Source organism: Rhinopithecus bieti, unplaced genomic scaffold (assembly GCF_001698545.2).
Source record: "Rhinopithecus bieti isolate Rb0 unplaced genomic scaffold, ASM169854v2 scaffold_12488, whole genome shotgun sequence".
NCBI lineage: Eukaryota > Metazoa > Chordata > Mammalia > Primates > Cercopithecidae > Rhinopithecus > Rhinopithecus bieti.
In genome coordinates, this window is record NW_016807077.1 from 37787 (window position 1) to 52293 (window position 14507).

Sequence of the window (14507 nt, forward strand, 5' to 3'; positions counted from 1 at the left end):
CCTTCTTCAAAAAAAAAAAAAAAAAAAATTATATTGACAAATAAAATTAGTATATATTTATCAAGTACATGTTTGGAAATAAATATACATTGTAGAATGGAATGGCTAAATTAAGGTAATTAGCATATGTGATTAACTTTAGACTTTAAGGATATGTACCAGTCATAATGGTCTCTAAGTATATTAGTTAGGAACCTGACAGGAAACAGATGGCTCATTCAAATTAGAAAGATTAGTGGAAGGTTTAATAGACTACTTACACGGTGTGGGCAGAGTGTTAGAGAACCACAAGGGAAAATACGGTCATCCTACACAGCCAATCCCATCCCTAGCCTGAAGGGAATAAGAGAATGGTTACTGTATTAGTCAGAGTTACAGAACAGAACTAATAGAATATGTTTGTGTAAGGCGGGCTAGGAGGCTCATGCCTGTAATCCCAGCACTTTGGGAGGCCAAGGTGGGTGGATCACCTGAGGTCAGGAGTTTGAGACCAGCCTGATTAACATGGTGAAATCTTGTCTCTCCTAAATACAAAACATTAGCCAGGTGTGGTGGCGGGCGCCTGTAATCCCAGCTACTTGGGAGGCTGAGGCAGGAGAATCACTTGAACCCGGGAAGCAGAGGTTGCAGTGAGCCGAGATTGTGCCACTGCATTCCTGGTTGGGTAACAACAGTGAAACTCCGTCTCAAAAAAAAAAAAAAAAAAAGGAATGTGTGTGTATAGAAAGAGGTTTATCAGGAATTGGCTCACACAATTGCAGAGATTGGCAAGTCCAAATATGCGGTGTGGGCTGGCAAGTTTGGAACCCAGGAGAGCCAGTGGCACCGATGAAGTCCCAGAGTGGGCTGCTAGAGAATTCCCTCTCATGTAAGGGAGAGGCCGTGTCTTCGTTCTCTTCAGGCTCCAGCTAATTGAATGAGGCCCACCCACATTATAGAGGGCAATCTTCACCAATTAAAATGTTCATCTCATCCAAAAATACCCTTGCAGAAATACTCAGAATAATGTTTGAGCAAATATTGGAGTACCCAGTGGTCCAGCCAGTTTGACACATAAAATTAACCACCGCTTGAAAATAAAAAGTTGCATAGAGATGGGCACCTTGGGATAAATGATACTCTTTTTTTTATTATTATACTTTAAGTTCTAGGGTACATGTGCACAACGTGCAGGTTTGTTACATATGTATACATGTGCCATGTTGGTTTGCTGCACCCATTAACTCATCATTTACATTAGGTATTTATCCTAATGCTATCCCTCCCCCATACCCTCACCCCACCACAGGCCCTGGTGTGTGATGTTCCCCACCCTGTGTCCAAGTGTTCTCATTGTTCAATTCCCACCTATGAGTAAGAACATACATGTCCCTACAAAGGACATGAACTCATCAAAAGGATATTCTTTTTTTTTTTTTGAGATGGAGTCTTGCTCATCGCCCAGGCTGGAGTGCAGTGGCACAATCTCGGCTCACTGCGAGCTCCGCCTCCCAGGTTCACGCCATTCTCCTGTCTCAGCCTCCGGAGTAACTGGGACTACAGGCGCCTGCCACCACGCCCAGCTAATTTTTTGTATTTTTAGCAGAGACAGGGTTTCACTGTGTTAGCCAGGATGGTCTCGATCTCCTGACCTTGTGATCCGCCCGCCTCAGCCTCCCAAAGTGCTGGGATTACAGGTGTGAGCCACCACGCCCGGCCAAGGATATTCTTTTTATACATATATACAGAGAGATGGGGTCTCACTATGTTGCCCAGGCTGGTCTTGAACTCATGGGCTCAAGCAATCCTCCCATCTCTGCCTCCCAGAGTGTTGGGATTATAGGTGTGAGCCACCATGCCCAGTCAGAAATGATACCTTTCGACTGAGAGATGTAGCCAGCCTGAAGCAAACCCTGCAAGAAGGGAGCCAGAGGGATAAACGCCCTTGAACTCATTCCACTCCCTTTCACCAATCTCCTGTCTGGGCTCCCCGTTGGATGGACCCAGCTGGAAGCCAGGAAGAATGAGCCCATTACTGTAGCTCATACCAGACCACAAGAACAGAGGATAATGAATTTCTTGGGGCAAAAAATAGGGTGAAAAAGGGTGAAAAGAGGCCGGGCGCGGTGGCTCACGCCTGTAATCCCAGCACTTTGGGAGGCCCAGACGGGCGGATCACGAGGTCAGGAGATGGAGACCATCCTGACTAACACAGTGAAACCCCGTCTCTACTAAAAATACAAAAATTAGCTGGGTGCGGTGGCAGGCGCCTGTAGTCCCAGCTACTCGGGAGGCTGAGGCAGGAGAATGGTGTGAACCCGGGAGGCAGAGCTTGCAGTGAGTGGAGATCGCGCCACCGCACTCCAGCCTGGGTGACAGAGCGAGACTCCGTCTCAAAAAAAAAAAAAGAAAAGGGTGAAAAGTACATCCACAGGGGGAAATGGAAGATATCCTACACACTAGCTTATGCCACAGTGATAAGCAATCCCAGCAGACTCAAAGAAAGTAGAAGAAAGGAAATAAGATCAAAGCAGAAATTAGCACAATAGACAAACATACGCTTGATAGCAACAAGTCAGTCCCAAGTTTGTTCTTCAAAAAAGAGAAAATAAGAAATCTCTGGCAAGACTAATCAAGAAAAAGAGAAGGCATAGACAATATTAAAAAACAGGCCAAGCATGGGGGCTCACACCTGTAATCCCAGCACCTTGGGAGGCTAAATCAGGAGAATCATTTGGATGCCAGGAATTTGAGACCACCCTGGGCAACATGGCAAAACCCTGTCTCCACACACAAAAAATTTTTAATTAGCCAGATGTGATGGTGCATACCTGGAGTTCCAGCTACTTGGAAGGCTGAGGCAGGAGGACTGCTTGAGTGTGGGAGGTCAAGGTTGCAGTGAGTCCTGATCATGCCACTGCACTCCAGCCTGGGCAACAGAGCGAGACCTTTTCTCAAAGAAAAAAAAAAAAAAAAAAAGAACAAAACAGATAGGACAACTTCATGCCAACGAATTTATAGAAAAGTACAACTTTCTAAGTTAGGGAAGAGTGGGGTTTAGGAAGGGACTTTCTTTCCACTCTCTGGTCTGGTCTGGAATCTGGGGTGTTGACTGATGATCAAGGGCATCCCTGGGTGTGGGGATGAGCTGGTCTTGGCCCAAAGAAGCCTGAATAATGAAGTGGACTGTGGTTCTAAGAGTAGTCATAGCTAATAGTAGCTGTTAGCTAGTAAATGATGTAATTTCCTTCCATTGTGCCTCAACTTTCAGTCAAGATTTCTTCAAAGTTATAGCAGTTCTCGTCTATGTTATGGGGAATTATGTGTGGGCCTGGGTCTCTATTTGAGGCAAAGTAATAGAAGAGAGGGCAAGAGGTGTATCCCTGCCTATCAAGGTAGCCAGAGGTTTGCCATGGTACTGAAGAAAATAATCAGCAGCTGAATTAGCCAAGGTTCATGAGCAAAGATGAGGTTGGCAGATAAAGCCAGACAAATTCCTGGTTAAAAGTCAGCTCCTGAGCTATTTAGAGAAACAGTTGATTCAGGGCTGGGATAGGAACAGGATCAGTTGAGCTTGGAACATCTTGTAATACCAGAAAGCAGGACACTATCAAAGACTATTGGGGTTGTATTAACAGGACTCAGGGCTAACTTGAAGAGCAGCTTCCACTGACCAAAAATGGGACAATCTGAGCTCTGATATGAAAAATAATTTCAATGAACTGAAAACCATCAAATGAGTTTAAATCCAAGGGTTCACAATACTTAAAAAACAAAACTTCATTGTCACCATTGGAGGATGTTAGGAAAACGATGCATTATTCTGGAAAATAAAAAATAAAAATTAAGAATCAAATATTTATCCTGCCTTTCCTGAATGAACTCTACCTCAAGGAACCCAAATAGTTGACGAGAGGAAGTCTTTCTTTAGAGAAGCAGTCTAGCCTCGGCTGGGTGCGGTGGCTCACGCCTGTAATCCCAGCACTTTGGGAGGCCAAGGCGGGTGGATCACCTGAGGTCAGGAGTTCGAGACCAGCCTGACCAACATGGCGAAACCCTGTCTTTACTAAAAATACAAAATTAGCTGGGTGTGGTGTCGCACGCGTGTAATCCCAGCTACTTGGGAGGCTGAGGCAGGAGAATTGCTTGAACCTGGGAGGTGGAGGTTACAGTGAGCCGAGATCAAGCCATTGCACTGAAGCCTGGGCAACAAGAGCAAAACTTCATCTCAAAAAAAAAAAAAAAAAAGAGAAATAGTCTAGTCTAATTAAAATCTCACTATTTTGAAACCCCTGTTGAAATGATAGATCTAAGCAATGATCAACAAATGGCTGTTAGTAATAGACAAGCAGACATGATGTGTCTCTTGACCAAAAGAAACAACAGTGCTTATGAACCACTCTTGAAAAATAAAAACACCAGCCTAGGCAACATAGCGAGACCCCATCTAAACAAAAAATTAAAAATTAGCCAGGCAATGGCGTGGACCCGAAGTCCCAGCTATTCGGGAGGCTGAGGTGGGAGAATCACTTGTGCCCATGAGGCTGCAGTGAACTGTGATCACCCCACTGGGTGACAGGGTGAGACGCTGTCTCAAAATAAATAAATATACAAATAAAAATAAAAACAAAAGTAAAAATTCAAATCTGATGATGCCTCTAGATCTTAACATCAACTTTAAAAAACAGATATTATAAATACCTCAGAGATGCAATTAACAAAATCCATAATATGGGAAATCTACAGGACATACAACTGTTGTCTTCAACAAACAAACTGCAGTGGGAGGAGTGGGAAGGGAGGGAGGGAAGGAGAGGGAAAGGATTTCTGTGAATTAAAAGACACTTCAGAGATATATCATCTAATTTCAAATATATAAATTAACCCTATGTGGGTCCTGATACAAACAACCTATAATACAAAGTTATGAAACAAAACATTTTGAACATTGGAGAGGATATCAAAGAATAATGATTGATTTTTACAGGTGGGCTTTGGGGATGCATTCTGAAATACTTTTAGGAATAAAATGTTTGGAATCCTAATCCAGTGTAGCTATAAATGAAATAAGGTTGGCCATGAGTTCATCATCTTTGAAGCTAGTTTGTTGAAACTGGTGAGCACACAAGGGATGAGCACACAAGGGATGGGTGTCCTGTTCTCTCCACTTTTGTGTATTTAAAATTTTACTTAGCCAGGCTTGGTGGCACACACCTGTGGTCCCAGCTACCTGGGAGGCTGAGGTGGGATGATCGCCTGAGCCTGGGAGGTGGAGGCTTCAGTGAGCTCAGATCATGCCACTGCATTCCAGCCAGGGGGTGAGTGAGATCCTGTCTCCAAATAAATAAGAAAAATAATATAAAATAATATAAAATAAAATAATAAAATAAAATAAAATAAAATAGTACAGCCTGGCCAGGCATGGTGGCTCACTTTGAGAGGCCAAGGTGGGCAGACTGCTTGAGCTTAGGATTTTGAGACCAGCCTGGGCAACGTGGTAAAACCCCATCTCAACAAAAAATACAAAATTTAGGAAAATTAGCCAGGCATGGTGGCATGCTCCTGTTGTCCCTGCTACTCAGGAGGCTAAGGTGGGAGGATCACTTGAGCCCAGGAGGTCAGGGATTGCAGGGCTTGCAGTGAACCGTGATTGCGCCACTGCACTCCAGACTGGGCAACAGGGTGAGACCCTGTATCAAAAAAAAACTTTACGGCCAGGCACAGTGGCTCATGCCTGTAATCCCAGCACTTTGGGAGGCTGAGGTGGGAGGATTGCTTGAGCCCACCACCCTAGGCAACAAAGCAAGACCCCATCTCTAATGTTTATAAATTCAAGACCACCCTGGGCAACAAAGCAAGACCCCATCTCTAATGTTTATAAAAATGTAAAATGAAAAAATTAAAATTATAAGAAAATAAAATTTAAAAAAAGAAATAAAATTTTACATAATTAAAGTTCACCTCCTCAGGGGAGGCTTTTCCAACCCCCCCCCCCCCCCATTTAAAGCAGCTTATCTTTCCCCATTATTTTCTAGCACAGCCCCCTGTTTTCTTCATGGAACCAATCACAATGTTGTTTTATCTATTTACTAGATTATTTCTTTCTGCTAGAAATTTAGTTTTACAAGAATAAAAACTGTTTGCCTTGTTTGCTGCTGAACCTCTGGGGCTGGGGCTGGCACACAAAGGTGCCTGCCCAACCCCATGGCTCAAGCCTGTAATCCCAATTTCTCAGGAGGCTGAGGCGGGGGGATTGTTTGAGCCCAGGAGTTTGAGATCAGCCTGGGCAACATAGGGAGACCCTGTCTCTACAAAATTTTTTTTTAAAAATCAGGCAAATTATAGTGGTGTGTGTCTGTGGTCCCAGCTACTCCAGAGGTTGAGATGGGAGGATCACTTCAGCCTGGGAGGTCGAGGCTGCAGTGAGCCATGATCATGCCACTACATTCCAACCTGGGTGACAGAGGGAGACCCTGTCTCAAAAGAAAAAGGGTGCTTAATAAATCTTTGTTGCTTGGAAGGACAGGTGGATAGATGAGTCAACTAAAGAGTAAGAAGCAGCCAGTCATGGTGGCTCACGCTCATAATCCCAGCACTTTGGGAGGCTGAGGCCGGTGGATCACCTGAGGTCAGGAGTTCGAGACCAGTCCGGCCAACATGGTGAAACCCCATCTCTACTAAAAATTAAAAAAAAAAAAAAATTTAGCCAGATGCAGTGGCGCATACCTGTAGCCCCAGTTACTCAGGAGGCTGAGGCTGGAGAATTGCTTGAACCTGGGAGGTGGAGGTTGCAGTGAGCCAAGATCACGCCACTGCATTCCAGCCTGGGAGACAGAGCGAGTCTCTGTCTCAAAAAAAAAAAAAAAAAAGTAAGAAGCACGTGTTGGAGCAAGAACTAACAAAGAAATATATTTATGACAACACTTTCCTCAAAGACACCAGAAAAGGAAGGGAGATTCAACTATCAACCCCTGGGATCTTTGGAGCCAGCTAATTGCATTTAGCCTTTTCTCCAGCTGCATGAGAAAATTAACTAGGTTCACAATTGCCCATAGCCACCAATCTTTTCTTTGAATGAAATCTCATGAAATAGCCCAATATGTAAAACGTGATAACCAAAACATGATACCCAAAAGCAATTTATTATAGTTTAGTCTCAAAAAAATAAAAATTAAAAAATTATCCAGTGGTTATGAGGAGTCAAGGAAAACCTGTCCCAGTAATGCCAACTTGGAGGTGAAGGGCTGACTGGGGCAGCTGAGAAGGGGGACCTTCTGTTTGGCAGGCTTCCTCTCCCTTGCCTGGTCATGGTTTTCAGGTGAGAGGAGTATTCCTGGCCTTGTTGGGGGTTCCCATGGCCCCGAACTCATAGTCTTTTTCTGAAATTTCGACCTGTTGCGTTTGAGAGAGTAGAATTCCCTCATTAAGTCCTCCACCTCCCACTGCTCTTCCTTCAGCCTCTGGCAGCAGTGCAGGGCAGCAGGGTCGATGGGGTGAGCTTCTGTGTTGAAGATGTACCCCCCAGCCCCCAGGATGCACTCCCCATAGGGAGTGATCACCGTGTCAAAGGTGGACCCATTATTGTGGATGAAGTTGGTTGGGTCAAACAGGAGGTAGAGGTATTTCACAGTCTCGGCCAGGAAGAATGACTCCATGCGGTTGTCCAGCTTGTGGTCTCGCAGATCTTTGATCTGACACGTGGGAGAAGGAAGCAAGTTGAATACCATCACAATTTGGTAAGGGTCAGGCAATTCCTTAAGAACTCTTGTTCTGCCACAAAGCAGCTGAGGGCCTGGGAGCAAATCACTAAACTTCTCAGAACTTCACTCTTTCCCAAGCCACCGTCATCTCACCTGGATTATCACGTCAGCTTCCAAATGGGCTTCCAGCCTCCATCCTTACCTCTGCAGTTTATATATACACACTATTTTAAAAAATAGGGACAGAGTCTCACACCATGTTGCCCAGGCTGGTCTCAAATCCCTGGGTTCAAGCAACTCCTCCTACCTTGGCCTCCCAAAGTACCAGGATGACAGGCGTGAGACACACGCCCAGCCCCTACAGTATATGTATAGCATAAATCTTCCCGTCAATTCTCTACTCAAAACTTTCTGTGAACCCTCCATTTCATGCAGGATAAAAATGGAAGTCATGACCTGGCCCCTGTTCCCTCCCTGCCCTCACCTCTTACCACTCTAAGAGCTCCAGCTGCTGACTTTCTATCCTGAGCTAGCACAGCACCCTCCTGCCTTGGGCTCTTTGCATCTGTGGTTCTTTCTGCCTGGAGCACTCTGCCTCCAGTTTCCCCCATAGCTTGTTCCCTCCCTTCCTTCAGGTCTCTGCTCAAATGCTTCCTCACCACAAATGTCTCCACTAACCTTCCTCTATGACATGACAATCTCCTATCCCCTTTATCCCACTGTTTTGTGACTATAAACATAGAGCTAATTGTCTCTTTTAATGATGGCATAGTACTCCATCGAGAAAATGGATCACCATTTACTTAGCTAATCCTCCCTGGAAGGGCATTCAGATGATTACCAAGTTTTTTTATTTTTTTATTTTTTTTCAGATGGAGTTTCACTCTGTCGCCCAGGCTGGAGTGCAATGACACAGTCTCAGCTCACAGTAACATCCGCCTCCCGGGTTCAAGCAATTCTCCTGTCTCAGCCTCCAGAGTAGCTGGGATTACAGGCACATGCCACCACACCCGGTTAATTTTTTTTTTGTATTTTTAGTAGAGACGCGGTTTCACCATGTTGGCCAGGTTGGTCTTGAACTCCTGACCTTGTGATCCACCCGCCTTGGCCTCCGAAAGTGCTGGGATTACAGGCCTGAGCCACTGCGCCTGGCCAATCACCAAGTTTTTGTAAGCAACTAATAAGGGGTCACTCAGACCCAAAGTATCGAAACTTACTAGGTTCAACTGTTGTTGATGAAAACTATTGACATTGTTTTAGTAAGGAGTCTTAGAGAATTTCAATTGAGTGTTCAGGAATGGATGACTAAGATTACTTGCTACAAATATTTATTTTAACTTCTCAGAATTAGTAGTACTTCTAAACAAAACATTCTCAGTGAACTCTTACATTTAAAAATATGACTCAAGGCCGGGCGTGGTGGCTCAAGCCTGTAATCCCAGCACTTTGGGAGGCCGAGACGGGCAGATCACGAGGTCAGGAGATCGAGACCATCCTGGCTAATACGGTGAAACCCCGTCTCTACTAAAAAATACAAAACCTAGCCGGGCGACGAGGCGGGCGCCTGTAGTCCCAGCTACTCAGGAGGCTGAGACAGGAGAATGGCGTGAACCCGGGAGGTGGAGCTTGCAGTGAGCTGAGAGCCGGCCACTGCACTCCAGCCTGGGCGGCAGAGCAAGACTCCGTCTCAAAAAAAAAAAAAAAAAAAAAAAATATGACTCAAATATGGTCTTGATGTATCAAGACTATTATTTCCTTGCCCTGTTTGACAAAGGTCAGATGCCTGTTCCCATCATTCACCATGGAAGACCTCCAAAGGGCTTCATGTTTATGGAAAGGAGCCCAGCATTCCTAGGAAGGCCCCAGTGGGCTTATCATTTTGGTTTTTCACATAATACAGCATATTAGAAGCCAAATCATATCAGGGGTTTATTTTTTCCCTTCCACATGTAGGTCTTCTCTCTTCCCCTACACATATCTACATTTTACTTAGAGAATATAATCACATTAAAAAATTTTACAAAATAAGTGTTTTGTTGTTGTTTTGAATTCCATACCCCAACACCAACTCTGTAGGCTTTTCGGGGAATTTTCTTCCAGACTATTTTCTTCTACATCTGTATTTATATCTTGCCTGCTTGGGTCTTGTATGGATGTGAGATGGCTCTCACCTTCAACCCTTTCAATCTATTCTCCACAGTGCAGCCAGAGCGATCTTTCTAAAGTACAAATCAGATCATGTCATTACTCTGCTGTAAATCCTACCAAGGCTTCACATTCCAAGTAGAAAAAAATCCAAACTCTTTCCTGTGGCTTACACAAAGGCCTATGTGATCTAGCCCCTGCCTACCTCTGGGACCTTATCTCTTCCCACATTTCTCCTTGCTTGCTCCACTCCAGCCACACTGGCCTTCTGTCTACCTGATACATATTCATGGTTTTTTCTCATTAAAACGTAAGCTCCATGAGAGCAGGGCCTCTGCTATAACCCTTGGGCCTAGAGAGTGCCTGACATGTGAAAGACAATGGGACTCTGGATTCCCCTTAAAATCTATTTTAGTGTCTCACAAAACTTTTCGCTAAACTCACCTTTTCAATGTCACCTACTCAAACAGATCAAGGATCTCTGCTGTGGGAGGAAATGCCAAGGGCCTGGGTCAAGATCCCAAGGAACTAATCCTAGCTCTACCTCTACTAGCTGTGAGATCTTTAGCAAGGCACTTAAGCTTCTCTGTTCTTTGGTCTTGCCATCTGTAAAATACAAGCATTATGTATATCTCCAAGGTCTCTTCTAGTGCTGATATATCAGAACTCCCAAAGCTCTACCCTTAAAGAGGCTTCTTAGCAGCAAGAGGAGACTCTTCCCAGTCTTGGGGCCATGGAAACACTTACTGTTGCAAATCCGCACTCCACCTTGCTGATTTTTTCAATGGATTCCACAGCATCTCTTCCGAGTTCTAGGAGAGTGGGATCCCCCGTGGCACGGTAGAGGTACATTGCGCTTTCAATAAGTTCTGCAAAGTCCAAAGTAGACCCTCCTCACTCAGTGGCTGCACAGAGATGGCCTGGGGCCTCTTAGGGCAGTGAGGGACTACTCCCCTCCATATCTTGTCCATAAGGCCCCAACTAGTAGGAACACAGGATACCTCATCCAACGCTGAGTTTCAGAGCCAGTATACCCAAAGCTTGAAGCTCAGTGGAGACCATCATTAAAGCTGACCAGTGACTCCCACCCCAAGAAGAGAAAGGTGGCCAGGTTCTGGGGTAGAGAAGCTGGCAGAGATTGTTGCCTATTTCCCAATATCTGTTCCCCGCTTCCTCCTTAGTAGCAGGATTCCTAACTTTAGCTAAGCACAGGCTGCCTGGCTGCCAACACTAACAACTATTCTAACAGCTATGTGGGATTAAGGACACCATGGCGAGCCATATAAGCCCAAAACGTGAGGGAGAAATAAATTTCTATCCTAATTAAGCTACTGTTTTTTTTTCCTGTCACTCAGAGTCTAACCTAATTCTAAAATGCAAAAGAAGAGTAAGGGGCCGGGTGCGGTGGCTCATGTCTATAATCCCAGCACTTTGGGAGGCCGAGGCAGGGGGATCATGAGGTCAGGAGATTGAGACCATCCTGGCTAACACGGTGAAACTCCGTCTCTACTAAAAACACAAAAAATTAGCCGGGCATGGTGGCAGGCACCTGTGATCCCAGCTACTCAGGAGACTGAGGCAGGAGAATGGCGTGAACCTGGGAGGTGGAGGTTGCAGTGAGCCGAGATCACACCACTGCACTCCAGCCTGAGCAACAGAGCAAGACTCCGTCTCAAAAAAAAAAAGAGTAAGAACCTGGCATCATAAGGCTCTTTCTGAGATAGGATAGGCCAAAAGAAAAGCCTGAGATATCCAAGAGCAGACCAGGCATGGTAGCTCATGCCTGTAATCCCAGTGCTTTGGGAATCCAAGGTAAGAGGATAGTTTGAGCCCAGGAGTTTGAGACCAGCCTGGGCAACATAGCGAGATCTTGTCTCTACAAAAGATAAAAATAATTAGCTGGGTGTGGCATGCACCTGTAGTCCTAGCTACTCAGGAGGCTGAGGTAGGAGGATCACTTGAGCCCAGGAGTTTGAGGCTGCAGTGAGCCATGATTAAGCCACTGCGGCATTCCAGCCTGGGTGACAAGAGTAAGACCTTATCTAAAAAAATAAAAATACAAAAAATAAAATAAACCACCAAACCATCATTCTAACAAAGATGTGGTCATCAGTTCACTGTGCCCAGAAGAAAGTGATGTTTTGTCTTGCCCAATTCTATGCCACAACTGGAATTTGATGTTAAGACACGAGCTCTATCTCAAGATGAATATTAGCCAACAGGAGTGGGTCCAGATGAGAATATTTATTCTAGAGAAAAGGAAATCCAAAAAAAATGTGTTTATTGCTTTCAAATACCTGAAGAACTATTGCAGAGTTGACTTCAAGGGTGGCCTCAGCTCAATATGTTTTTCTACTTCATCCATCTTTTCTTTTTTTTTTTTTTTTTTTTTTTTTTTTTGAGACGGAGTCTTGCTCTGTCGCCCAGGCTGGAGCACAGTGACTGGATCTCAGCTCACTGCAAGCTCCGCCTCCCGGGTTTACGCCATTCTCCTGCCTCAGCCTCCCAAGTAGATGGGACTACAGGTGCCTGCCACCTCGCCCGGTTAGTTTTTTGTATTTTTTTAAGTAGAGACGGGGTTTCACCATGTTAGCCAGGATGGTCTCGATCTGACCTCGTGATCCGCCCATCTCGGCCTCCCAAAGTGCTGGGATTACAGGCTTGAGCCACCGTGCCTGGCCTTCATCCATCTTTTCTAAGAGAGAGAAGAATCCCTGTCCCCTTTCTATACCATCATCTCCCCGACCTTCTCCTGTCCTGTTTCCACCTGGGCTTGATCAGTGCTTCTCTCCCTTTTGGCTTATTGCTGCAAACTCTAGTTCTTATTTTATTTAATTAATTATTTTTTGAGACGGAGTCTTGCTCTGTCACCCAGGCTGGAATGCCATGGCGTGATCTCCGCTCACTGCAACTCTGCCTCCTGGGTTCAAGGGATTCTCATGCCTCAACCTCCCGAGTAGCTGGGATTACAGGCATGCACCACCAGGCCTGACTCATTTTTGTATTTTTAGTGGAGACAGGGTTTCGCCATGTTGGCCAGGCTGGTCTCAAACTCCTGACCTCAAGTCATCCGTCCGCCTTGGCTTCCTGAAGTGTTGAGATAACAGGCGTGAGTCACTGCACCCAACCTCTAGTTCTTATTTTAGAGAAAAGGTCTCTGCCTATCTCCCCAGTTCTCTCTTAACTTCCTCCTCCTGCTCTCTCCTCACAGGCCTCTAGACAATTGCTAATCTAATTGCTCATATTCTAAGGCACAGACTAAGGTACACTCACTACCAGATGAACACATTCTGTGTGTTCAAAGGCAGAAAAGACAGTGCTCTCATGGGAGGCCTCCTCTTCTGCTTCTTTTTTGTGCTTCTTCTTCTTTTATTTTTTTTGAGAGCGAGTTTTGCTGTTACCCAGGCTAGAGTGCAATGGCACGATCTTGCTCACTGTAACCTCCGCCTCCCAGGTTCAAGCACTTCTCCTGTCTCAGCCTCCTGAGTAGCTGGGACTACAGGCACATGCCACCACGTCCAGCTAATTTTTGTATTTTTAGTAGAGATGGGGTTTCGCCATATTGGTCAGGCTGGTCTCGAACACCCGACCTCAGTTGATCCACCTGCCTTGGCCTCCCAAAGTGCTGGGATTACAGGTGTGAGCCACTGCACCCAGCCCTCTTCTGTTTCTAGCAGCTGGTGGCGCCAGTGCCCTCATGATCAGCCACTGCGCTTCTCTCCTCACATGTGGGCCTCCTAAGCATATTAGTTATTGCTTTACTTTCCTGTGCATCTGGCCAGCTCTGTCGAGCAGTGGTCCCCAACTGTTTTGGCATCAGGGATCAGTTTCGTGGAAGACAATTTTTCCATGAACTGGGGTTGTAGGGAATGGTTTTGGGATAATTCATGCATATCACATTTATTGTGTACTTTATTTATATTATTACGTTGTAATATATAATGAAATAATTACACAATCCACCATAATATAGAATCAGTGGGAGCCCTGAGCTTGTTTTCCTGCAACTAGACAGCCCCATCTGGGGGTGATGGGAGATAGCGAGAGATCATCAGGCATCAGCTTCTCATAAGGAGCACACAACCTAGATCCCTCACATACGCAGTTCACAATAGGGTTCGTGGTCCTATAAGCATCTAATGCTGCCACGGATCTGACAGGAGGCGGAGCTCAGGCAGCAATGTGAGCGATGAGGAGCGGCTGCAAATACAGATGAAGCTTCGCTTGCTCACACGCCGCTCACCTCCTGCTGTGTGGCCTGGTTTCTAACAGGCCACGGACTCATACCAGTCCATAGCCTGGGGGTTGGGGATCCCTGCTCTAGAGGAAGGTGACAGCCCAAAGTTCAGATTTGGACTTATAGGGAAGTAAAAACCTGCAGAGGCCTTTAGGATAGGCTCTGTGCTCCAACACTGCTGATCAGAGACATATATGAGAGTATAAGGATCTGGCAAATCCAGTGAAAGAGTAGTCCTTATCTCCTATTTGCCATTGTTTTGGGGTAGGAGGGATGACTGGATTAAGGCACTCCTGGATTCCTGACAGTGGTGCCTTATATTTTTTCTTTTTTTTGAGACAGGGTCTCACTCCATCACCTCAGGCTGGACTGCAGTGACACAATCACGGCTCACTGCAGCTACGACCTCCTGGGCTCAAGTGATCCTCCCACCCGAGCCTCCCAGG

At 45.5% G+C, this 14507-nt stretch overlaps 1 protein-coding gene across 2 annotated transcripts in view; it reads right to left on the reverse strand.

The window, feature by feature from the left end:
- Nucleotides 1–7101: 7101 nt before the first annotated feature.
- EDEM2 (ER degradation enhancing alpha-mannosidase like protein 2) overlaps nt 7102–14507 on the reverse strand; it is a 34001-nt gene continuing 26595 nt past the window's right edge. For both annotated transcript variants that reach the window (XM_017880112.1, XM_017880111.1), the window contains 2 exons: nt 10572–10693; nt 7102–7670 (listed from right to left, as the gene is read on the reverse strand). In XM_017880112.1, the coding sequence (XP_017735601.1) occupies nt 7170–7670; nt 10572–10693 (623 nt within the window). In that variant the 3' untranslated portion in view covers nt 7102–7169. The remainder of the gene's footprint in view (nt 7671–10571; nt 10694–14507) is intronic.